The sequence below is a fragment of the Aquarana catesbeiana genome, linkage group LG02, assembly GCF_042186555.1.
Source record: "Aquarana catesbeiana isolate 2022-GZ linkage group LG02, ASM4218655v1, whole genome shotgun sequence".
Classification (NCBI taxonomy): Eukaryota; Metazoa; Chordata; class Amphibia; order Anura; family Ranidae; genus Aquarana; species Aquarana catesbeiana.
In genome coordinates this window covers 765,254,176-765,279,536 of record NC_133325.1, presented here as the reverse complement: position 1 = coordinate 765,279,536, position 25,361 = coordinate 765,254,176, and the positions used below count along the sequence as shown (strand labels likewise).

Here is a 25,361-nt window from a genome sequence, read left to right as displayed (position 1 = left end):
CAAGGAGTTGCAAACCGTCTTTTCTCATTTGGTGCTGCAGCTGTGTGACGGCCTTTCTGCACCCAGGTAGCTCTAAACAATCGTCTGATCATATTGGGTAGTAGCACACTACTAGCACACTACTTCTGCTTTACTTATTAAAGATGGCTGTGGAAATAATCTCTGTGGTTTCTGAAGGAACCAGGAAATGCCTTACCAATAAGCAGAAGAAAGGGGCAGTTACGAAATGGAATGGTCTTGAAGCAAATTCCCTTTTTAAAACTCAGCCTGGACTTTTTAAGTTTAAGACAAACACGTTACAACTGAATTGTACAGTCTCCTTACAGCTGAAGTTTATTCTGCTTATATTTTTTCTTTCCTGGGATTCTCCTCCCCTCCCTTGTTAACATGCTAATGCACACCGCCCAACTTTTTGAGATGGGAATGAGGGACACCTATCAGCAAAAGTATGCAGGCATAGGACACACCCCTGGCCACGCCTCCTTAAAGGAGAATTGTACAAAAAAAAAAAAAACAAGATTGGTTAAACCCACAAGTGCTTTTTTCACCACTACTATTCCTTTATATTGGCTTTTGGAATTTACAAATGCAGCAATTTAGATGAAAGGTTGGAAAACACTTTTTGAAAGATAAAAAGTGCATTTTATATATATCTATATGGATCAGACCAAAATGAGGGACAAATGAGGAGGAATGAGGGACAGAGGGATATTGCTCCAAATCAGGGACAGTCCCTCGAAATCAGGGACAGTTGGGAGGTATGCTAATGAAAATTTTATTTAAAATCTTCCTACTTCATCACATTCCTTATTTTAGGTCCGCCGCTGTTATCACTGGGTCTCTGTGTTTCTCTGAGCAATGCAGTCAGATCATGGCTGCTGGGAGGGCTGGCAAAGTGCTGTACATGGCTTGCTGAAATCATCATCACAGCACTCTCATACCTCCCAACGTTTTGAGATGGGAACGAGGGACGCCTATTAGCAAATACATGTAGGCATAGGACACACCCCCTCAAAGGAGAATTATACCAAAAAATATTAGTTAAAACCACAAATACTTTTTTTTTTTAACTACTACTATTCCTTTATATTGGCTTTTAAAGTTTACAAATTCAACAATTTAGGAATTGGATGAAAGGTTTTGTACCCTGAAACACTTTTTGAGAGATAACATAGGCGGCACAGTGGTGTAGTGGGTAGCACTCTCACCTAGCAGTAAGAAGGGTCGCTGGTTCGAATCCCAACCACGACACTACCTGCCTGGATTTACATGTTCTCCCTGTGCCTGCGTGGGTTTCCTCCGGGTACTCCGGTTTCCTCCCACACTCTAAAGACATGCTGGTAGGTTAATTGGATCCTGTCTAAATTGTCCCTAGTATGTATGAATGTGAGTTAGGGACCTTAGATTGTAAGCTCCTTGAGGGTAGGGACTGATGTGAATGTATAATATATATGTAAAGCACTGCATAAATTGATGGCGCTATATAAGTACCTAAAATAAATAAATAAAATAAAAAAGTGCATTTTATATACATCTATATAGATCAGACCAAAATAAGGGAGGAATGAGGGACAGAGGGATATTGCTCCAAATCAGGGACAGTCCCTCGAACTCAGGGACAGTTGGGAGGTATGCACTCTGCCTCCTCTCAAGAGTTCTAAGCCCTGATGTAAGCAGTTAGCTGGCAAATATCAGAATGCCTTGATGTGTGTGTCAGTCTACATACAGGGGTCTCAAACTGGCAGCCCTCCAGCTGTTGTGAAACTACAAGTCCCATCATGCCTCTGCCTGTGGGAGTCATGCTTGTAACGGTCAGCCTTGCAATGCCTCATGGGACTTGTAGTTTCACATCAGCTGGAGGGCCACCAGTTTGAGACCCCCTGGTCTACAAGAATAGAGGTTCCTAGGCATGCTGCATTTGCATAAGGTAAAACCCACATATGGATGCCGAGCCACCATGATGATTGGAAGAGCTACAATCCAATGAATGTTAAGGGATGGGTCTATCAAGCTGGGGAGGAAAGACCTAGATCAGTGATGGCGAACCTTGGCACCCCAGATGTTTTGCAACTACATTTCCCATGATGCTCCACTACACTGCAGAGTGCCAGAGCATCATGGGAAATGTAGTTCCAAAACATCTGGGATGCCAAGGTTCGCCATCACTGACCTAGATTATAGGTGCCCAACCTGTGGCCCTGCAGCTGTTGTGGAACTACAAGTCCCAGGAGGCATCGCAAGCCGCTGAAGGTTATAAGCATGACTCCCAAAGGCAAGGGCATGATTAGGGTTGCCACTAAGGATGAGCTCTGGCGTGTTCTCACAGCCGACGTGTAGAGCCTGCCAGGAAGTCGGCACAACGCTAATCACAGGGAGTGAGACATTGTCCTGATGTGTGGCTGCAGAGATCGGCAAATGTTTCACTGCCTGTAAATAGCGCAGTACCGACTTCCTGGCGGGCTCTGCACGTCGGCTGTGCGAACACGCCAGAGCTCATCCTTAGTGGCCACTTTTTCTTCAAGCCAAACCCGAACACTTTAGTGGTGCACAGCAAATTTATTTTACATTTTTAATATGCACTATAGGGTTGTAACAGACCTGGGACACCTTTGGGAACTCCAAAGAGAATAGTAATGCGGCGCACATAGTGCCCCCTTCACCCTCCCGTCGGGCCCTTTTTCCGAGCCACATTCCTGTCTGAATATTGTGTCCGGGTTTCAGGTGGACTGAAACCCGGACACATGATTAAAAACCTGGACTGTCCGGTTGAATCCCGGACAGATGGAAACCCTAAGCATGATGGGAACTGTAGTTCCGCAACAGCTGGACGGCCACAGGTTGGACACCCATGATGCTGGATGTCTTCCAGCTAGGAATTTAGGCAGGTTCTATCTGCACTGCTGCAGCGAGACTGAAGGTCTTACTGGTATTATAAATCAGGTGTATAGTCTAGTCCAGGGATAAGCAGTTAGCGGACCTCCAGCTTTTGCAGAACTACAAGTCCCAAGAGGCATAGCAAGACTCTGACAGCCACAAGCATGACACCCCGAGGCAGAGGCATGATGGGACTTGTAGTTCTGCAACAGCTGGAGGTCCACCAATTGCATATCCCTGGTTTAGTCTAAGGTAAGGCTTGAGTTCATCTTTAAGATCTACTAAGAATCATGTAACATGAGGGCGTATGAGGGAGCCCTCCCATTACAAAATTTATGGTAAAAGAGATTTTTAACAAAAATTGTACAGATTGTTTTTTGTGTCCCCTCCCCCCCACTGAAATGTAGCCATACGGTACCTAGTGTCCGCTCTCCATCGGGATCCACTTGTTTTGCCATTTCTAGAGCTTCAGTGGTTGCGATATCCACATTACTGGGGACCACGACTAAATTAATGGTCTCCTGTCTCCTGATGTATTTCTTAATCATCGTCTTGATCTGTAGAAACATAACATTTGTTTTGGTCAAAATGGAATCAAACATAAAATGTAATCAAACATAAAATGTAATCAAACATAAAGGACAAGCTCGCTTACATAATAAAGTCGATATGAAAAGTTTGGGTTAAAGGAAAGATTTAAAAATAGAAAAAAAAAACACACAAACATATTTCACTCACCTGATACCTGCGATGGTTTTGCACAGAGCAGCCCCGATCCTCTTCTTTTTGGGTCCCTCGCTGGCACTCTTGAATCCCCCCCCCCCGAGTGCCTCCAGTTGCAAGCCTCTTGCTATGGGGGCACTCGAGCAGGCTCGATCCTGAGCCACACTCTGTGTGTCTGTTTACACATGGAGTGCGACTCGGGCCCCACCCCCGCTCTGTCCTCATTGGCTCACTGGCTGTGCTTGACAGCAGCAGAAGAATGAGGAGAGAGAAAGTCCCTGGAGAGCCACGGCTGTCATTGCTAGATTGAGATGGGGCTCAGGTGGCTGCGCTCAGAAGAATTTTTTTTTTTTTTTTTTTTCACCTTAATGTGTAAAATGCATTAGGGTAAAAATAACCTTGAGTCTTTAGAGCCACTTTAACCATTTTTTGCAATACGGCACTGCGATATTTTAACTGACAATTGCGCGGTCGTGCAACGCTGTACCCAAAATAAAATTAATGTCCATTTTTTCCCACTAATAGAGCTCTCTTTTGATGGTATTTTATCACCTCTGCAGTTTTTTGGGTTTTTTTGCGCTATAAACAAAAAAAAAAAAATGTGTTTACTTTCTGCTACAAAACATACCCAATAAGAAAATGTAGAAAAAAAAAATCAAATTTCTTAATCAATTTAGGCCAGTATGTATTCTGCTACATATTTTTGGTAAAAAAAATTCCCAATAATATTGGTTGGTTTGCGCAAAAGTTATAGCATCTACCAACTATGGGATATGTTAATTGAATTTTTATTTTGTTTTACTAGTAATAGCTGCGATCAGCGACTTATAGCGGGATTGCGACATTGCGGCGGACAAATCGGACACTTGACACTTCTTCTGGGGACCAGTGACACTAATACAGTGATCGGTGCTAAAAATATACACTGTCACTGTACTAATGACACTGGAAGAGGTTGACATCAGGGGCGATCAAAGGGTTAAATGTAAGCCTAAAATGTGCTTACTCACTGTGGGGGATGGGCTTGTATTATGAGAAGGCAGAGATCCTTGTTCCTGGTTGGCAGAAACACACAATCACTACCTCCCCTACTGACAGAACGGCAGTCTGCCTTGTTTACACAGGCAGACCGCCGTTCTGCTTCTGTCCCGAACGATGGGCGGGTCTCAGTGAACATCGAGTCCCCCGCACCCACTGATTGGCTCTCACTAGGTCCAATAACAGCGGGAGAGGGTCGCCGGTGGCACACGTGAGCGCCCCAGTCCTGGAAGTGCAGGATCACGTACAGGTATTTGATTCTGTACAGGAGAGCCACCTTGCTGATGTATATGTACAGTATACCGTCGGGCAAGCTGTTAACCTGTTGTGGACCGCCCAGTGTAGATCTGGCACTCCCTGATCTGGGGTGCGCGCGCGCTGCTGGCGACCTGCTCCCGCTGTGATTGGACACAGCAGGAGCCAATTAGCAGGTCTGGCGGTTGCGATGTCCGCCGGGACCCGCCGATCGTTCAGGAGAAAGGTAGAGCGGTGGTAAACAAGGCAGACCGCCAATCTGTGAAAGGGGAATGTGCTGATCCTGTGTTCCTGCTACACAGGAGCACAGGATCTTTACATTTCCACAGTCTGAGCACACACACACACCCCTTTGATTGCCTTAGATGTTAACCCCTTCCTTGCCAGTGTCATTAGTACAGTGACAGTGTATATGTTCTAGCACTGATCACTGTATTAGTGTCACTGGTCCCCAAAAACCGTCAGTTAGGTGTCCGATTTGTCTGCCACAACATCGCCGTCCCGTTATATGTCACTGATCGCCAACATTACTAGTAAGAATAAAAAATAAATAATTTCATAGTTTGTAGACGCTATAACTTTTGCGCAAACCAATCAATATACACGTATTGGGATTTTTTTTTTTACCAAAAACATGTAGCAGAATACATATTTGCCTAAATTTAGAAATGTGTTACTTTTTTTTTTTTTTTATTGGGTAGGTTTTATAGCAGAAAGTAAAAAAACATTGGTTTTTTTTTTTCAAAATTGTTGGTATTTATTTGTATATAGCGCAAAAAATAAAAAAACGCAGAGGTGATAAAATACCACCAAAAGAAAGCTCTATTTGTGGAAAAAAAAGGAAAAATTTTATTCGGGTACAGCGTCGCACGACCGCGCAATTGTCAGTTAAAGTAATGCAGTGCCATATCGGAAAAAATGGCCTGGTCATGAAGGGGGGTAAACCTTCCGGAGCTGAAGTGGTTTTTTATATATATATATATATATATATATATATATATATATATATATATATATATATATATAAAAATTTTTAATTTATGTATTTATTTTAATTTAGGGAATTAGTAAATTAGGGAATGGTTAGAGAAAGTTGTTTTTGGTTTGTTTTTCGTTCACTGTGTCCCATTGGGGAGCCTTAGCCTCACTTCCTGTTCCAAAGGCATAACAAGAAGTAAACTAAAAAAAAAAAAAAAAACGGAAAAAAATTTGGTTTTATGTTCTCTGAAATTGCAGGTATCTGGAATGATAAGATTTCCCCCAGTGTAAAATGTAAAGTTCCCATCAGTTTCTGTCCTGGTGACAATGGTCAACTGGAAAAATAGGTTGAATGTTCCCAGCTGGATGGAGAAATGAAGAGCTGACATTCTTCCTTTCACTATCCAAAACTAAGACAGTGTTTTGACTTTATATCTACTTTAGCTGTACAATGTTATATACAACTTATAAAGGTAGCTTTAAGTGGTACTTGAAGTGTATCTACACCAAAACACTTCAACCAAATATATTGCTCTCATTTCTTTCTCTAAAATCAAAAAGCTTCATCTTTCCATCCAGGCTCCTTTGAAGGAATGGGTACACCAGAAAGACTGTGCTCTACAACTCCCAGCATTCAATGCACTTGAGAAAACTCTATAAGGCTAACAGGTGGGCAAATAGCTGATGAGTTGAAACTTGAATATTAGGAAAATCTTAAAAATGTATATACAAGAAACTGGATTTTTAAAGGTGCCATAATTACCATGACAAAGTACTCAAAAAAATATCAAATTTTATTGTGATATGCACACACTAAAAACCATAATGGAACATCCATAAAGTGGCTATAGTGTACTGTATATACTGTAACATGTTTCACCAAACACTGGCTTCTTCAGGAGACTTGTGAAGTACTGCATACAGTGTCACTACAAACAGTAGTTTTGTTATATTTTTGTATTTTCAAATGTGTAAGTCATATTACATTGATAATTCTTTGTAAGACATTTTGATATATTCACAGTGTTTATTTATACATTATGTTTTTTTACTGTTTGTAGTGACATTGTATGCAGTACTTCACAAGTCTCCTGAAGAAGCCAGTGTTTGGTGAAACATGTCGAGCTGAAGATACTGTATATACGATACACCTGCATGGATGTTCCGTAATGGTTTTATAAAATTATGTTTTTTAGTGTTTGCATATCACAATAAAATGTGATATTTTTATGAGTACTTTGTCATGTTAATTATGGCACCTTAAAAATCCTGTTTCTGGTATATACATTTTTTGGATTTAATCAGTGGGATGTGGTGCCTTAAGCCCCGGATACCTGGCTATTATATTAATTAAGAAAATCTTGCTAGTTTACTGGGTACTGTCGGCTTCACAGTGGGGGGCTTTCTTTGAGTGGGTTTCCTTAGGTGTATTAAATGCTATAGAGCACAGTAGAGTACTCTACGCTGAAAAATCTAATTTCACAGATATACAGCTATCACTGCAAATCAAAGGAAGCCCGGCCACATTTAAAATCCTACAATGAACAAACCCTGATGAAGGGGGAGTATCCAAACTGCCCGAAACGTGTTGCCTTTATTTCAATTGAATATTTGCTAAAACATCTCTGGCCATTTGTGTGGTGCTTCCACTGCTTCTTGTAGAGTTTTCCTTTTCTCAAGACCCCCCTTTCCTGTTTGGGGGGGGGGGGGGGTTCTGGTATAAATGAGCAGCCTCACTGAAGCAATTCAGCTCGATTAATGAGATGGTTCTTTCTCACACTGGATACCAATAGAAAAAGATCTAGTGCTTATATGTACATTTAGAATAAGGAAAGATTAGCACTTCTGAAAATGTTTCTATTTCTGGTTTTGCTTTCCTGTCTTGGCCATGCCGCTACCCCCATGTTTCTTGTATAAACGTCACAGGGATAGGAAGTGAGGGGAAATCCCTCCAAAATTAAAAAAATAAATAAAATGTTGGCTGGCTCTTGGCTTTAACAAGAATAATAATCCATATCTCAAAGTTTCAGTTTGTGTACAAGTCATGGAAGGTTTAAAATATGGATAGTGCTATTAAAATCTTTGCCCCAAAAGGTAACTTGTACTATTATTTGTAACTTGAAATTTCCCTTTTCCATTAAATGGCTTTATTTGTTGAAGGTCTTGAAACAAACCTGGTGTCCGATATCTGCAGGCTGATTAGGTAAAGCGACCCGTGTAATTCCTGGCAGATCGATTAGCGTCAGGTCTGGGACATCCTGAGACACAACTTCCAGGGTGATCAGTTCATCGTTGATTCCATTTCCTTCACCAGCAATGCAGTTTTGTGCTAAAAAAAAAAGTGAATAATTCACAGATGCCATAGTTATTTCTGCAGGGAGTCTCAACTCTGCCTTCTGACAGAAGACCTCTACCTGAGCCCCAACTCTGCCTACTCACAAAAGGCCTCTACCTGAGCCCCAACTCTGCCTACTCACAAAGCCCTCTACCTGAGCCCCAACTCTGCCTACTCACAAAAGGCCTCTACCTGAGCCCCAACTCTGCCTACTCACAAAAGGCCTCTACCTGAGCCCCAACTCTGCCTACTCACAAAGCCCTCTACCTGAGCCCCAACTCTGCCTACTCACAAAAGGCCTCTACCTGAGCCCCAACTCTGCCTACTCACAAAGCCCTCTACCTGAGCCCCAACTCTGCCTACTCACAAAAGGCCTCTACCTGAGCCCCAACTCTGCCTACTCACAAAGCCCTCTACCTGAGCCCCAACTCTGCCTACTCACAAAAGGCCTCTACCTGAGCCCCAACTCTGCCTACTCACAAAAGGCCTCTCTACCTGAGCTCCAACTCAGCCTACTCACAAAAGGCCTCTCTACCTGAGCCCCAACTCTGCCTACTCACAAAAGGCCTCTCTACCTGAGCTCCAACTCTGCCTACTCACAAAAGGCCTCTACCTGAGCCCCAACTCTGCCTACTCACAAAAGGCCTCTCTACCTGAGCCCCAACTCTGCCTACTCACAAAAGGCCTCTCTACCTGAGCCCCAACTCTGCCTACTCACAAAAGGCCTCTCTACCTGAGCTCCAACTCTGCCTACTCACAAAAGGCCTCTACCTGAGCCCCAACTCTGCCTACTCACAAAAGGCCTCTCTACCTGAGCCCCAACTCTGCCTACTCACAAAAGGCCTCTCTACCTGAGCCTCAACTCTGCCTCCTGACATATGACCTCTGTCTAAGTATCAACTTTGCCTCCTGACCTCTGTCTAAACATCAGCTCAGCCTCCTGACACACGACCTCTGTCTGAGCCTCAATTCTGTCTTCGGACACATAACCTCTACTTGAGCCTCAACTCTGTCTCCTGACACATGACCTCTGTTTGAATATCAACTCTGCTTTCTGACCTCTGTCTAAACCGCAGCTCTGCCTTCTGATACATGACCTGTGTCTGAGCCTCAACTCTGCCCCCTGACATGATCTCTACCTGAGCCTCAAGTCTGCCTCCTGACACATGACCTCTGTCTGCTGGGGAGCAGAGGATCAGGTAAGTAAAACTGCTAGACAAAATAGACAAAGTATTTAATGCATTTAAAGTGTAAGTTTCACATTTACAGAAAATCTGTAAGATGAACTTACACTGGGCCCCCACCCCAGCGCACCTGGTCCTGCTAACTTGGAGTGCGGCAATCTCCCTTTCTGAAAAATTGTATCGCCACTTTACCAGTCAGGGGATTTGAAATCCCCACGGCTTTCTATCCTCTTCGCCCACAGTGACAGGATGGACTTTGCGGGTTCTGATTGGTCGGCGCCACATATGCGACGGCCTGACGAGGTACGTTTAGGAGAATACACCAAGGGGGTTTCTAAGCCCCGGACCGGTAAGGCAGCTATATGAGGGCTCATAGAGGAAGTGTTGAGGTGTTGCCTCACAAATCTGGAAGGTACAGTGCACTAAGAAGCTGCTGATTTCTTGAACTCAGCACCATTAAACCAGCTCATAACTTTTTCTGGTGGTGGACTGAGATGGGTCGTACTTGGTCATGTCATCATCATCACTTACTAAACTCTGCGGACTGCAATAGCTGTGGGTAAAGGATCCCTGCTGAGCACTGGGCTGTAACAAAGCTAAGACTGTTACTTCTATAAGCCATTATCTGTAATCAAGTTGAATTATTAGTTCACCTTTACCAAAAAATTAAAAACTGCCTATGCAGGTAAGGGGTGCCTGTAGATAAAAACAAACTGTGCTGCTTTGACCACCAAAGTTAAATAATGACCTTTCTATAGGTGTAGACCATTTATGTACCTTTTGAAGCCTGAATAAATAAACTCCCAGAGATGGCATCATCCCATCCTGCCTTGTTGCTAGGACGTTGCTAAGACCCACCCAGCTGATTCAAACCTCTTTGCACGCACTCTCTCTCCCCTGTCGCAGTACCTCTGAACTCATGGATGCTGCGACAGAGAAGACAGTAGACCTCAGGTGTGGTGGGTTGCAAGCTCGCTCCTGAGATAATAGTAGTAAGCAGTAATAAGTCCAACAATAAGGAAGCACCGCTCCAAGTCGGTCCACCCATTATCTACTACCAGGTGCTGTCCAGGCTCCCAACCAAAAAAGCTTCAAAAATAAAGTGGATGGCCGCACAATTTTATGTGGAAACTCCAAAACTTTGATTGAACAATAATCCACAGATAAAACATAACAGCACTGGACCTCAGGGAGATATGTTGATGCCTTTCATTAGCTTACTGGTGTTGCGCAAGTGTGCGCCCATCCACGTTATGGCTGTAATAAACAGTAATGCAGTGGCGTTGGGGGGGGGGGGCGCTGATGAGAGCTGGAGCCCCGAGTGTGCCCCCAAAAACCCCCGGGTCTCGATATTCCTAGCCCCGAGCCGTTTACACAGGCAACAGGGAATGATCTGCTTATCCAGCGCGGCCAAGGGACGTACAAAAAGTCCCGCCTCCGGGACCCGGTTCCTATGATGGACGTCACACTAGTCCAATGCCGGGACCGTGGGATGTGCGACATCCATCATAGGCGCTGGGGCACTGGGAGATACCCGCTCGCTCTGTGTAAATGGGCGGCTCTTATATCCTGGCTCTGGCTGCCTGGTGCCTGCAGGGCTGTCTGAGTGGTGGTGAATGCCAGGATCAGTGTACTCGCACACTATAGGTAAGGCAGAGCAGCAACAATCTGTGTATGTGTCAGGTAGGTAAGTGCATGCATCAGGTAGGTCAGTGCATGCGTCAGGTAGGTCAGTGCATGCGTCAGCTAGGTCAGTGCATGTGCCAGGTAGGTCAAGCAAGTGAGCCTATCACCCTCCCCGCCCGCCAGCTTTACCTCCGGGCTGAAGCCCCTGGTCTTTTTCCCACTTAGCAACACCCCTGTAGTAATGGCTGGGAGTGTCTTAGCATTGTCCTAGTAACAAGGCAGCATGTGATAGTGTTATCTCTTCGGATTTTTTTCAGTCAGGCGTCGGGAGGTACGTAAATGGCCTACACCTATAGAAAGGGCATGTTCCAACTTCAGTCAATGCTGCACAGTTTGTTTTTATCCACAGACAGCTTGTTTGGTTGTACTTCTCCTGTGAATGACAGGCGTGCAGTTTGTTCTCCACTCCTGCGACCAGTTTCCAACGACCAGCGGGCTGAAGCACGCTGTCAGCTGATCTCACAGAGCCAGTCCAGGCTGGGGAAGGATGGAAGCAATATGGTCGGATCTGCCCACAATCCTGGAACGGCCCCTGGCTCAGTCTCTCAGCAAGCCGCAGAGAACCTGAACCAGCTGCTCCCGCCCCCTCCACAGCGCAGCCCTCCGGCGAGTGCGGGGGGCAGAGCAGAGAGCTCTGGCTCCCTGATAACGGAGCTCCGGGAACCGAGCGATCAGCGGTGTTTGATCACTCGATTCTTAGTCTTAGAGCCGGCAGGGGGCAGGTGCTGCATCCACCGAGGTAAGTATGATTCTTGAAAAAAAAAAAAAAATACCAAATTTCTCATTTAAGTAAAAATTTTACTTTTTCATTTTATTTGGGTGGGTTATTCTTGAGTATTATCAAAAGGCTTAAATTTACTACTTTTGTGGGATAGTTGTGGTATTGTTGGCATAGTCAGACTATTTATAAACCCCTCTATGACATTATATTTAGAAATAGTTGTCGTAGCATCACATCTATACAGCCACATAAGACAGCTTACCCTTCCTGACTTCATCCTCCACGTCAGCTGGGCTTTCAATATCTATGGATTCGCCTAGATAGCTTATTTTGCAAGACCATTGTGTACCCTTCAGGGACTTTTTCAATTGGAGTTCCAGCGGACAACGTGTGACGATTCCTGGAGAAAGTGAGAATAAAATCCTTTTACAAAATGTTTCAGCATCATATTATTTTCTCAGTGTAAAGCAACTGAATATATTCAATTTACATTAAAACAAAGGTGTGCATTGTCTTACGGTTTGTTTTGTTTAACTCCCTATTGCTATTTTGTAAAAAATAAAATAAAATGGTGGGGAGGTGGAAGTCTGTTTCTGGAGTACCATTTCATAAAAAAAATAAATAAAAAAAACCCACTAGGAAAATCAAACCCGTATATAAAAAAAAAGTAAAATTTATTTTGATAAAAGTAAGTCACAGCAACAACCTAACATATATCAGTAATATAAATAAAATATGCAATTGAAAGGAAATATAATCAGTGAATAAAGTCCATCACCAGGGCTCATCAAAAAACAATGGGCTCTTGTGCTTCAAACATGTGGCGTAATGACGTCACTGGCCCTGCCTTGACACGTTTCGTCACTCATACACGTGACTTTCTCAAAGGATCTTTGAGGAAAATTTGTCTACTGTTTACATCTGAGAGCCTGCCCCTCCACCTCAAAACAGAGGACTGGGGGACCAAAAAATGAAGGATTTTTCATTAGTTCCAGGGAGCAAGCAGCAGCAGATTCAGCAAAATAGGGAGTTGAAATATGGGATTGTTACGGTTAGTCAAATGGTTAGGATGCAAACACAGCCAGAATGGAAAAGCCTGTTCCCCTGCTAGCATGCACCCAAGAAGGACTCAGTGTGGAAGCAATGATCTCTCTGCAGAGATCCAACATGTCACATTCAACAGGGAGATCTCCGATCAGCATTGAGCATGTTTTACTAAATGCAAAACTAAAGGTCTGACTTAGCAGGGTCATGTCAGACATCTACAGAGAGACACCTACTTCAATATAAACAGCAAGGGGGTCCTTCTCTGCAGTATGCTGGCACACCTTCTGCTTTGATGCAGCTGGAATATATTTAGCTGATTTAAATAGTAAGGTAATTTCGGCTAAGCCTAGCTCCAGCAAAAGTTTAGTTTTTGTTAGGGTTAGGGGAGTGTTTAAAAATTCCTGATGGGCTCTGCTTGTGATCCCATTAAAACAGACCTTTACATCTGACTGGTACCCACTCCCACTTCCGCACTTATGGCCTAGAATTATGAAACCTTGGCCCGCTCGCAACCTTCTAAGAAATGCCACATGTCCCAGGAGGCCGCAGAAACTCTGTATAGTGCGATCTTGTGCATGCGGCGTGGGGAGCTGGCTGCGGAACAGCAGATGTCATAGCCGTCTCCAACAGCCAAGATGGTGGCACCAAGGATGTGAAGATCGTCACAGCCATCTCCCACAGCCAAATGGTGGCACCAAGGATGTGAAGATCGTCACAGCCGTCTCCCACAGCCAAGATGGTGGCACCAAGGATGTGAAGATCGTCACAGCCATCGCCCACAGCCAAGACGGTGGCACCAAGGATGTGAAGATCGTCACAGCTGTCTCCCACAGCCAAGATGGTGGCACCAAGGATGTGAAGATCGTCACAGCCGTCTCTCACAGCCAAGATGGTGGCACCAAGGATGTGAAGATCGTCACAGCCGTCTCCCACAGCCAAGATGGTGGCACCAAGGATGCGAAGATCGTCACAGCCGTCTCCCACAGCCAAGATGGTGGCACTAAGGATGTGAAGATCGTCACAGCCATCTCCAACAGCCAAGATGGTGGCACCAAGGATGTGAAGATAGTCATAGCCGTCTTCCACAGCCAAGATGGTGGCACCAAGGATGTGAAGATGGTCACAGCCGTCTCCCACAGCCAAGATCGTGGCACCAAGGATGTGAAGATCTTCACAGCCATCTCCAACAGCCAAGATGGTGGCACCAAGGATGTGAAGATAGTCATAGCCGTCTCCCACAGCCAAGATGGTGGCAACAAGGATGTGAAGATCATCACAGCCGTCTCCCACAGCCAAGATGGTGGCACCAAGGATGTGAAGATCGTCACAGCCATCTCCCACAGCCAAGATGGTGGCACCAAGGATGTGAAGACAGCGAAGACAGCACCAGACTCCTGAGCTCTAGAGTGTCTATTAACAGTCATCAGCTACAGTGTTTGTAGCTGCTGACTTTTATTTTTAAAAACAATTGAAGTTCCTCTTTAAGATGATTTTGCCCTATTTTCTGTCCCTGTGACATCTGTACAAGAAATGGGGAGGTGCAGTTGTCACAAAACAGGAAGGCACGGACAGCAATAAAAAAAATTCTCAGAAGTTATAACTCTTCCTCATTCTGCTAAATGTGCGTTTTTGTCTAATCTCCCACAGCGATGTGCACGAGAGCCTCGGCTCTCCCCCTCCTGATTGGCTGAGACAGCAGGGGTAGCTATTGTCTCCCACTACTGTCAATCACAGCCAGGGAGCCGAATGAGGAGACAGTGGGGGCGAGCCGCATTCCGTGTGAATGGATATGCAGAGCAGAGGCTCGGAAGCGAGCCTGCTTGGGTGCCCCCATAGCAGGAGGGAAGGGGCCTGGAGCGCTGGGGGGACACAGAAGAGGAGGATTGGGGCTGCTCTGTGCAAAACCACTGCACAGAGCATGTAAGTTTAACACGTTTGTTATTTTAAAAAAATAAAAACCAAACTTTTAATGTCAATGTAAACTGCATAGGGTGTTCCTTACTGTGAGAACGGTACAGATGTGGAACTCCCTTCCACAATCCGTGGTGTCAGCGGGGAAGTATAAACAATTTAAAAAACCTCTTAGATGGGCATCTTAGTGTAACCACTAAGTGTGCACTGGTACGCAGTCATGTTGGAACAGGAAGGGGCCATCCCAAAACTGTTCCCACAAAGTTGGGAGCATGAAATTGTCCAAAATGTCTTGGTATGCTGACGCCTTAAGAGTTCTCTTCACTGGAACTAAGGGGCCAAGACCAACCCCTGAAAAACAACCCCAAACCATAATCCCCCCTCCACCAAATGATTTGGACCAGTGCACAAAGCACAAACAAATAGCTTTGGGATGAATTAGAGCGGAGACTGTGAGCCAGGCCTTCTCGTCCAACATCAGCGCCTGACCTCACAAATGCCCTTCTGGAAGAATGGTCAAACATTCCCATAGACACACTCCTAAACCTTGAGGACAGCCTTCCCAGAAGAGTTGAGGCTGTTATAGCTGCAAAGGGTGGGCCAACTCAATATTGAACCCTACGGACTAAGACTGGGATGTCATTAAAATTCATGTGTGTGTGTAAAGGCAGGCGTCCCAATACTTTTGGTAATATAGTGAAGGTACCTACTACTCCCAGAGAAAAAAAAAAATCCAATACATACAGAGGGAAGGGGGATGGAGTGGGAGGGGGAGGATCAGTGGAACTTTCCTTCTCAGGTGGAGTTCTGCTTTAACTTTAGTTCATAGCCGACATAGTGATCACATGACCAAGAACCACTCTGATGGGTCCTCAACCATTCGTGAGAAGCTGAGCTGAGTTTGAGAGCCAGCAACTGTGCAAAGTGTTGACTGCTAGCTCCCAAAGGAAGGGGTCATGGTTATGCAATAGAGTCTGTTTGTCAGCCTACCTGTTTCCATGTGTTCATCTCCAAAGACCAGCTGTCTCTCACCTGACTGCTTTTATTAACTCTCCTCTAGCATGGCTCTACCCCAGCTCCTATCAGAGAACTCTATATTAACCTCTGCACTGCAGGTCAGCCCTGCTGATCAACCTTTGTGTGTTTGGCTTCCTGTTCCTGCCTGCCGTGTGCTCTACATTTATCTCTGTTACCGACCTTGGCGTGTTCTATACTATTCCTGTCTGCTCGTGACCCTGACCTTTTGGCGTGTCCCTGACTTTTCTTGTTTGCCTGTGACCCTGAACCTTGGCGTGTACCCTGTTGTCCTTGTCTGCTTGTGGCCCTGACCTTGGCTTATTCCTGTACTATCCTTATCCTTCTGTTGCCTACTGTCGGTGTGAGCTGGTGGACCCTGGGGGCCGCGACCTGGAGCCAGTTGCAGCCCAGTCCATCCTCACCTCTAGAGGCTCTGGTGAACACCTGCTGGCTCTTAGACTCCACGCCCCAGGGAATCCTACGCTCTAACCCCGGTGGGATCCGTGTTGGTGTTCCAGCGACCCTGCTTTCCTTATACCCGAACTCCCATCCGCAGCAGTCATCCGTAGGGTCCACTGCCTTGCGGTGCACTCCTGATCCCAACGGTGTGCATCTGTCACCTAGCCTCAAGGTGACCTGACAGAAGGAGGTTTATTAATGTATCCCCAGTATGAGGCGTGATGCTGAGGATTGTTAATATGCAGATTAAAGGTTAGGTAAGGGTTAATCGGCAACAGACCTGAAACAAACATGCAGCCAGTGAATCTAAATTCTCATTATGCATGCTTGGGAAGGCCGGCACCAGGATCATCAGGAACCTGCAACTTCAAAACAAGTCTTCTGCTCAGATATTTCTACATTGAACCATTTTCATTTGTCATTGCCCCTGAGGAAGCGTACAGTTGAATAGCATGACCAACCATGCGCACTTGGGCCAATCTGGGTCAATGATAATCAACATGCTACTATGTTTATGGATTATGGGAGGAAAGCAGCTCATCCAGGGGATGACATACCAACTCTATAATATGCAAGAACAACTTACCACTGCCTCTGGGGAGACACACTCCGGACAGAGCCTCCAGTACAGAACTTTTCCCAGAACTCTGATCACCAATGACTGCGATCGCTGGTAAAGCCAGATCCTTCTCCACCCCCAGCGCCCTCAGCGAGTCAATGAGATCAATACAGGGGCGGATCTGATTTTCATACTGTTGATTCAGAACATTTTCTGGTAATCCCTTAATATAAGAATAAAAAGAGGTTGGACAATCTGTGATGTTTTTTTACATTCATTTATTATTTATTCATTTAATGAAGATTTCTTTTCAGACCCCCCTGCACATCACTTTGTGCCTTCAAAAGATCTCAGGGCTATTTCACAAAGGTGGCAAAGTGGAGGTAAAAACAGATGGTTGATCTGCGTTTTTTACCGTATTTCAACCATCTACCTAAATTCTGACATTGCAGCTAGACAGTGTAGTACACATGCTACCGAAAGTTTCCCTCAGCTTGCAGAGCTTGACAGGTGGTCCTGGCCACTGGGGTCAATGGGACCACACTACAGCTGTGAGGCAGCCCCTTGGTTTGAGGCTGCAACACAGCATTTCAATATAAAACCCACCTTAGATCACTTTTCAGAGGACAGTAAAGACTGTCGCCCATGTGAAAGGGCCCTTACAGTCTAAAGTCCTTCCCACGATTATTCGCAAACATAAAGACACAACATAGTTACACATAGGGCCAATCTAATGTCTCCATCTCAGTTATACACATAGGACCAATCTAATGTGCTTGTACCAGTTATGCCCATAGGACCAATCTAATGTCCCTATCCTAGTTATACCCTGTAACAGAACCTCCCACACCCCGCTTGAGTGCTTCCGTCATACACCACTTCCTCCAGTCTGAATATAGGTATTAGATATTATTGCCGCATATTACAACCACGAACAAGGCAGGACTCGTTTGGCTGCAAGCTGGAACATGAACTGTTTATTCAAACACAGTTACACGCTCAGAGAACAACGCCCCCTCCCTTTGCATTTGGGGCGGGGTAGACTGTCCAATCAGCAGGGAGAGCTACTGGAGGAAATCCCCCCCTCCCCTCTCCACCCTGCCCCCCAGTCCACAGGCCATGAACACAAATACAAACATCCATCCCATAATACACTTCTCCTAAGGCAGACAGACGCAACAGAACAATGGGACACAGCCACACCCCAAACGATCCCAGCAAAGAGTTTACAACACACAATATATACAACATTCCAGTGTGGCTGTACAGTGAGTCTGACTAGCACAGATCAGACTGGGGTTCTAGGTCACCCTGTGCCACTAATGGACACAGGATGATCTACACATAGGAGGGGCCGGGGGAGCTGGACCAAGTGCATCCAGTGCACCCCAAGGCAAGCTGGGCTCCACAAGCCCCCCGCCCAAAGTGACTCCCGTCACATACCCATATTGTAGAACCAATCCAATGTTGTTACCCCAGTTAACACACATAGCGTAGAACTAATGTCCTTATTCCACTTATTCCAGGTATATACACATAGGACCAATCTAATGTACTTATCCACTTATACCCATAGGACCAATCTAATGTCCTTATCCCACTTATTCCAGGTATACACATAGGACCAATCTAATGTACTTATCCAGTTATACCCATAGGACCAATCTAATGTCCTTATTCTATTTATTCCAGGTATACACATAGGACCAATCTAATGTCCTTATCCAGTTACACCCATAGGACCAATCTAATGTCCTTATCCCACTTATTCCAGGTATACACATAGGACCAATCTAATGTCCTTATCCAGTTATACCCACAGGACCAATCTAATGTCCCTATCCTAGGTTTACCTCTATCGTGGAACCAATCCATTGTCGTTATCCCAATCTAAGGTCCTTACACACACACTTCCTACCCTCTGCATCCTCACACTTGGCTCCTGAATGGCAAGTACCCAAATTCCTGTTGAAATCAGCCTCCTGTTATCCTCTGCACAGCAGCACTGTAGAGAACTTCACTGTGGGAGTGTCCTGAGAGGACGGCAGAGTGATGATTTTACTAGTGTGCTGTGCTGAGGATGGTTTACTGTCCAATCGCATGCTGGAGCAATTGTTAAATATGGCCATTCTGTTTATATAATCAGGATTTGATAAATATTGATAGCAATCAGTAGAAATCACTACTTACAATGGCATCCTCAGTCTCCTCCAAGCCGTTGGATAGTTCTGAAAAATCATATAAAAAGAAGCATTTTAATAGGAACAAATGTGTGTTTTCAGTAAGGCTCTATTGACAGCTATGTAGATGCATTTTTGCACGTCTTTGCACATCGCATTTAAGGCAGCCCATTCATTTGAATAGTCAACCTTATGTGTGAAAATCACGCAAAAGAAGTGCAGTACCAAAATGCACAGTTCATTGATACCAATGCGTTTTGGCTCACGATTTCGCTCATATGTTAATTGATGACATTGCCTCCTGCCTGCAAAAGAGACGTGTTTTTTTAGTGCATTTCATGAACATTGCGCGATTTTGCGCTCTTTCCTACAAAGCACAAATGTGAACCTAGTCTAAAGCTCATATTTGTTATTATTTTATCAATAAACACTTTTGTAGATATATACAACTCATTTTTAAGCACCCCATAGATGATTTATTTATTTTTTTTAATTTTTAATTTTTTTTCTATTGAAATTCTAACGTGAACCCGTCAGCCATTTTTACGTTTTTAGTTGGGCCCACACAGGCGATTTTAACAAGCGTGGTTGCTCTACTAAAATGATTGCCTCTGTTGATTTGGTAGTAATCACTAAACATACAAGGTTGCATGTAGTACTGATTGACTGAACCAATATGAAGCATTGTACTGCCATTAGTGATTATTGCTAGGCACTTGCAACAATCCATCGCTCCCTATGTGAAGCAATCTTTAGCGATTTATCACAAAGTATGTCATATGCGATCATTTTCTAGCAAATAAGCCCCCATGTGCACCATGTCTTAAAGGATACGTGTAATTTAACCTGTTCCCGCCAGCCATTAATATACACTATATTACCAAAAGTATTGGGGTGTGTGTGTGTGTGTGTGTGTGTGTGTGTGTATATATACATACATACATACATATATATATATATATATATATATATATATATATATATCATACACACACTTTAATGGCATCCCAGTCTAAAGCCTCGCACGCACGATCGGATTTTCGGCAGGGAATTGTGTGATTACAGACTGTTGGCCTAAAATCCCACCCTTAGTACGCTCCATCAGACAATCGTTGTCCAGCTTTCCGCCAACAAATGTTGGATGGCAGGCTAGTAAATTTTCGGGGAGCAACGGTCTGTTGTCAGATTTTCATATCGTCTGTACACAAGTCCGTCACACAAAAGTCCAAAGTAAAAACACGCATGCTCGAAATCAATGCTCACCCAACACGACATTAGCAGAAGGTGCCCAAAGGGTGGCGCTCAAGAGCTGAAATTCCACGTAGTACGTCACTACGTTCGTGTTCGCTGGCCGACAATTGTGTACCGTTTGTACGCAAGACAAGTTCACGGCACACGCCCCTCGGACAAAAGTCTGACGCTTTGTTGGCCAACAATCCGATCGGGTTTACGAGGCTTTAGTCCGTAGGGTTCAATATTGAGTTGGCCCACCCTTTGCAGCTATAACAGCCACAACTCTTCTGGGAAGGCCATCCACAAGGTTTAGGAGTGTGTCTATGGGAATGTTTGACCATTCTTCCAGAAGGGCATTTGTGAGGTCAGGCACTGATGTTGGACGAGAAGGCCTGGCTCACAGTCTCTGCTCTAATTCATCCCAAAGGTGTTCTATCAGGTTGAGGTCAGAACTCTGTGCCGGCCAGTCAAGTTCCTCCACCCCAAACTCACTCATTCATGTCTTTATGGACCTTGCTTTGTGCACTGGTCCAAATCATTTAGTGGAAGAGGATTAAGGTGTGGGGTTGTTTTTCAGGGGTTGAGCTTAGCCTCTGAGTTCCAGTGAGGGGAACTTTTAAGGCGTCAACATACTAATACATTTTGGACAATTTCATGCTCCCAACTTTGTGGGAACAGTTTGGGGATGGCCCCTTCCTGTTCCAAAATGACTGCCTACCAGTGCACAAAGCAAGGTCCATAAAGACATGGATGAGCTAGTTTGGGGGGGTGGAGGAACTTGACTGGCCTACACAGAGTCCTGACATCAACCCAATAGAACACCTTTGGGATGAATTAGAGTGGAGACTGCAAGCCAGGCCTTCTTGTCCAACATCAGTGCCTGACCTCACATATGTGCTTCTGGAAGAATGTTCAAACATTCCCATAGACACCCTCCTAAACCTTGTTGACAGCCTTTCCAGAAGAGGTAAAGCTGTAATAGCTGCAAAGGGTGGGCCAACCTAATATTGAACCCTACAGACTAAGACTGGGATGTCAATAAAGTCCATGTGCGTGTAAAGGCAGGTGTCCCAATACTTTTGGTAACATAGTGTATATGCAGTGGCAGGATGGTTGAGCCTTAACAACTAGCCAGTTGTCAGGGGTAGGAGTAATGCCCCATCCTGAGCGTTAATAGAAGGAATAGTGTTCCATTTTTGGTGTCAGTGGGAGGCATCGTTAGTGTCTGTGAAAGGAATAGTGCCCCATTATTGGTGTCAGTTTGAGGGAAAATGTCCCATAATTGAAGTCAGTGGGAGGAATAGTTTCCCATTCTGGGTGTCAATGGAAGGAATTGTGTCCCATTGTTGGTGTCAGTTTGAGGAATAGTGCCCCATCTTGGGTGTCAGTGAGTGGAAAAGCGTTCCATTGTTTATAGCATTGGGATGAATAGTGCCCCATCATTGGTGTCAGTTTGAGGAATAGTGCCCCATCTTTGGTGTCAGTTTGAGGAATAGTGCCCCATCTTTGGTGTCAGTTTGAGGAATAGTGCCCCATCTTTGGTGTCAGTTTGAGGAATAGTGCCCCATCATTGGTGTCAGTTTGAGGAATAGTGCCCCATCATTGGTGTCAGTGGAAGGAATAGTGCCCCATCTTTGGTGTCAGTGGAAGGAATAGTGCCCCATCTTTGGTGTCAGTGGAAGGAATAGTGTCCCATCTTTGGTGTCAGTTTGAGGAATAGTGACCCATTGGTAGTGTGTCAGTAGGTGAAATAGTGTCTCATGTGAGAGTGAGGAGTAGTGCCCCAAGGTCCAGATAAAGACAGGCCAGGTGCCACTTCCTGCCAGCAGGCCATAGGTTGGAGATGACTGTTGTACATGAACAAATTCATACAAGGAAAGCTCTTGTATTTTACCTGCACTGTTTAGAGGTTCCACTTCGACCAGCATGATCAGATCTATGGTCTCTTCCCTCTGGTCAATCACGGTTCTTCAGTATTTAGCCAAAGCAACAATGATATTTAGCTTAAGCTTCCGAGCTTTGTGTCTGCTGGCTCAAAGGTGTGCAGAATAAAGGAGGCTGCTGACTGGCTGAAGTTCTAAAGGTACATAAAAATGATCTGTCAGAAGCTTGAGGAAACAAACACCAAAAGAGGGCATAAATGACAAAAAAAAAAAAAAAGGAGGACCTCTCACCTATACCAAATGAGTATTTAAAAAAATGATTAAGCACGTCTCCTGCTTTTTCTTTTTTTTTTTTTTTTTTTTTGGAAAAAGTGGGTAAGGGTGGTTGGGGCAGGTCACTTGCTGCCCCACAGTGGTCACTCAGACAGGAAGTGAGGAAAATATGCCCGTGGGGACACAGAAGTGATAACATGACATTATACTCACATTTAGCCCACTAATACATTTTAAGTAGAACTGAAGGCAAAACATTGCTAGACCATATGGGTACTACTTTAAGATATGAAAAGGATATTTACCAGCACCATGGATGCCCTACTAAATATGAGAGGGTTTGGGGAGGTTGGCGTGATGCACCAGGATTGGCCCCAGTGGACCTGATTATAGAAAGGATATTGGGGTAGAATGCTGTTGGTTACTCAATGCTGGTTATTGCTATCTGACTTTGGAGTGTGCAATATTAATGCTCTATTGGTACTGTCATTTTTGTTTTAAGCCACTAGGTGGGGCTGTATGTTCTCTTTAGTGTGCTCTATGCAGTTGGAAGCTGTAATTGACTATATATACATACATATACACACACACACACATATATACACACACATACATACACTGACATGACCAAAGGAGAAAGGGAGCAGGCACCCTCTGGTGGTGGGTGGGTGGCTGACCACAGACAGGGAAGAGAGAGGTGGTGCTGGGAGAAGGGGAGCAGGCGCCCTCTGGTGGTGGGAGGGTGGCTGACCACAAAGAGGGAAGAGAGAGGTGGTGCTGGGAGAAGGGGAGCAGGCGCCCTCTGGTGGTGGGAGGGTGGCTGACCACAGAGAGGGAAGAGAGAGGTGGTGCTGGGAGAAGGGGAGCAGACGCCCTCTGGTGGTGGGAGGGTACAGTGCACTAGACTCACACAAGGATCCAGATCCCTCGCACGCAGAGCCCAGAGCAGTCCCCCCCACCACTCCCCCGCCAACCTGACAAGAGGCGGAGCCCAGGCGGCTATGCAAGAGGCCTACAGTTGCCACCTCATCCCTTTAAACCCAAACACATATGCATTACACAGGTTCTGAGGCCAATTTAATGCAGGTAAGGAAGCGAGTTTAATTACCATCTTACTTAGCCACAAAACCAGTATAATATGTGTTCGGTTTTAAGGGGATGAGGTGGCCACCCTAGAGTGGCCGCCAACACAGATTGGACCTCAATCTCTTGCTGTCCACCCCTGCAGCAGGGCCTGGCCTCCAACGGGGCCATGGATCGACACCCATCCACGGCCCAGGGGTTAGGGACCTCTTCAGTAACTCATTATAAAGTGTGAACTGGAGTTTAGCTTCAATTTATTAGTGTATCTAAATCTGCTTATGTATTTAACACTCGCCTCCCCCCAGACTGACAATGCTGCTGTCTGCTGTGCCTCCTGTTCTCATTCATCCAGTTTTTTTTCTCACTAATACAGAAGGTGTGCTGCTGGCCAGATCACCAGGTAAAAACATGGGGGGAAAAAAAGCCTAAAAAAAAGAAAAATAATGTAGCTATATCACATCTACTCAGGGGCGGACTGATAACTCATGGGGCCCTCGGGCAATCAGAGATTATGGGGCCACATAGTATACACACAGTATACACATATATGTACACACAGTATACACAGACATGTTTCTATTGGCTGTCTCTGGTCCATACTGTGTATTGGCTGTCCCTGGTCCATACTGTCCCTGGTTTTACTGAGGCTGGCAACCCTGATGGGGCGCCCTAGTGGCCCAGGGCCCTCGGGCACTGCCCGAGTGGCTCAATGGTCAGTCCGCCCCTGCAATCTACAATCTACTGATTGGTAAGCTGCAATATAATATATTTTTGGTTTTGGGTATAATACTGTAATAAGTTTAGTTCATCTTTTTTTTCCCGCACAGTACGTACATTGAATGAGAAGTGTCCCACGTGCTGGTAGCTGCTCTCTTTGCTTAAATCTTCAACCCTTACCCCCATTACCCACGCATTGGGAATCTTCCAGTGCTGCGGGGGTTAATGCTATCGGCAAGACTTGTCAAGAGTACCTGGTATCCCCACCCTTTTCACCCCCTACTCTATTCGTAGAAGTTTCCTTTAATGAAAAGCACCTAATGAATGGAGAAGGTGTGAATGAGCCCTAGTAGTGAGTATTGCATTCCCTATGCAGTAATAAAATACAGATGTTACACATGTGACAGGGTCTCTTTAGGCCCTAGCTAACACACACACACAGCTCATATAATAACGCTGGTCCTTTATATTTGATTACATTCAGACTGAACGATGATGTCATCACAGATCCAGCAGCACAAGGAAGTACATTAGCACAGACCATTCATCTGGCTGTGGGATCAATGCTGCTGATGTACATGACTTGATAACCTGATGACTTGAAGATTCAGTAAAGTGTTTGCATTTGGAGAATGTGTCCCCTTGTTGTTTTTTAACGGATATTGGTGGAAGACAGGGAGCACACCTTGACATTGCTCCAGCTTAAACCAGAGAAGAGAAGAGAAGGCAGTAACCCACCCGAAGTTTATATATTATAATATCTTATATAATATTATATATATATATATATATATATATATATATATATATACACACACACACACACACACACACACAGGGCTCAAAATTTCAAGTCCTGAGCCACTAGCCAGGCCTTAAGAGTTACTCGCCACTAGTTGCCCCACCCAAACCCTCCCCTGCCCCACCCCTAAGCTCGCCCCTAAACACGCCCTTGTAAATTGTCTCATGAAATTACACTGTAAATGTTTTAAGCAGAATTAAGTTCCAAAAATAAGTATTAACAGCAACTTTAACAATATTAACATAAAGCATATCAGTACCCATCTGTACAGCCTCACTGTGCCCATCAATGCAGCCTCACGGTGCCCATCAATGCAGCCTCACGGTGCCCATCAAATGCAGCTTTATGGTGCCCATGAATGCAGCCTCACTATGTCCATCAGTGCAGCCTCACTGTGCCCATC

General features: G+C 45.0%; 1 protein-coding gene across 1 annotated transcript in view; it reads right to left on the bottom strand.

Annotated features, from left to right (window-relative positions):
• The window catches only part of LOC141129304 (interferon-induced GTP-binding protein Mx-like), a gene marked incomplete in the record, with an annotated part of 37,546 nt that overhangs the window by 8,771 nt on the left and 3,414 nt on the right, over positions 1-25,361 (bottom strand). The window contains 6 exon segments of the mRNA XM_073617258.1: positions 3,293-3,431; positions 8,043-8,197; positions 12,057-12,194; positions 16,815-17,010; positions 18,978-19,015; positions 22,095-22,277. Coding sequence (XP_073473359.1) covers positions 3,293-3,431; positions 8,043-8,197; positions 12,057-12,194; positions 16,815-17,010; positions 18,978-19,015; positions 22,095-22,128 — 700 coding nt within the window.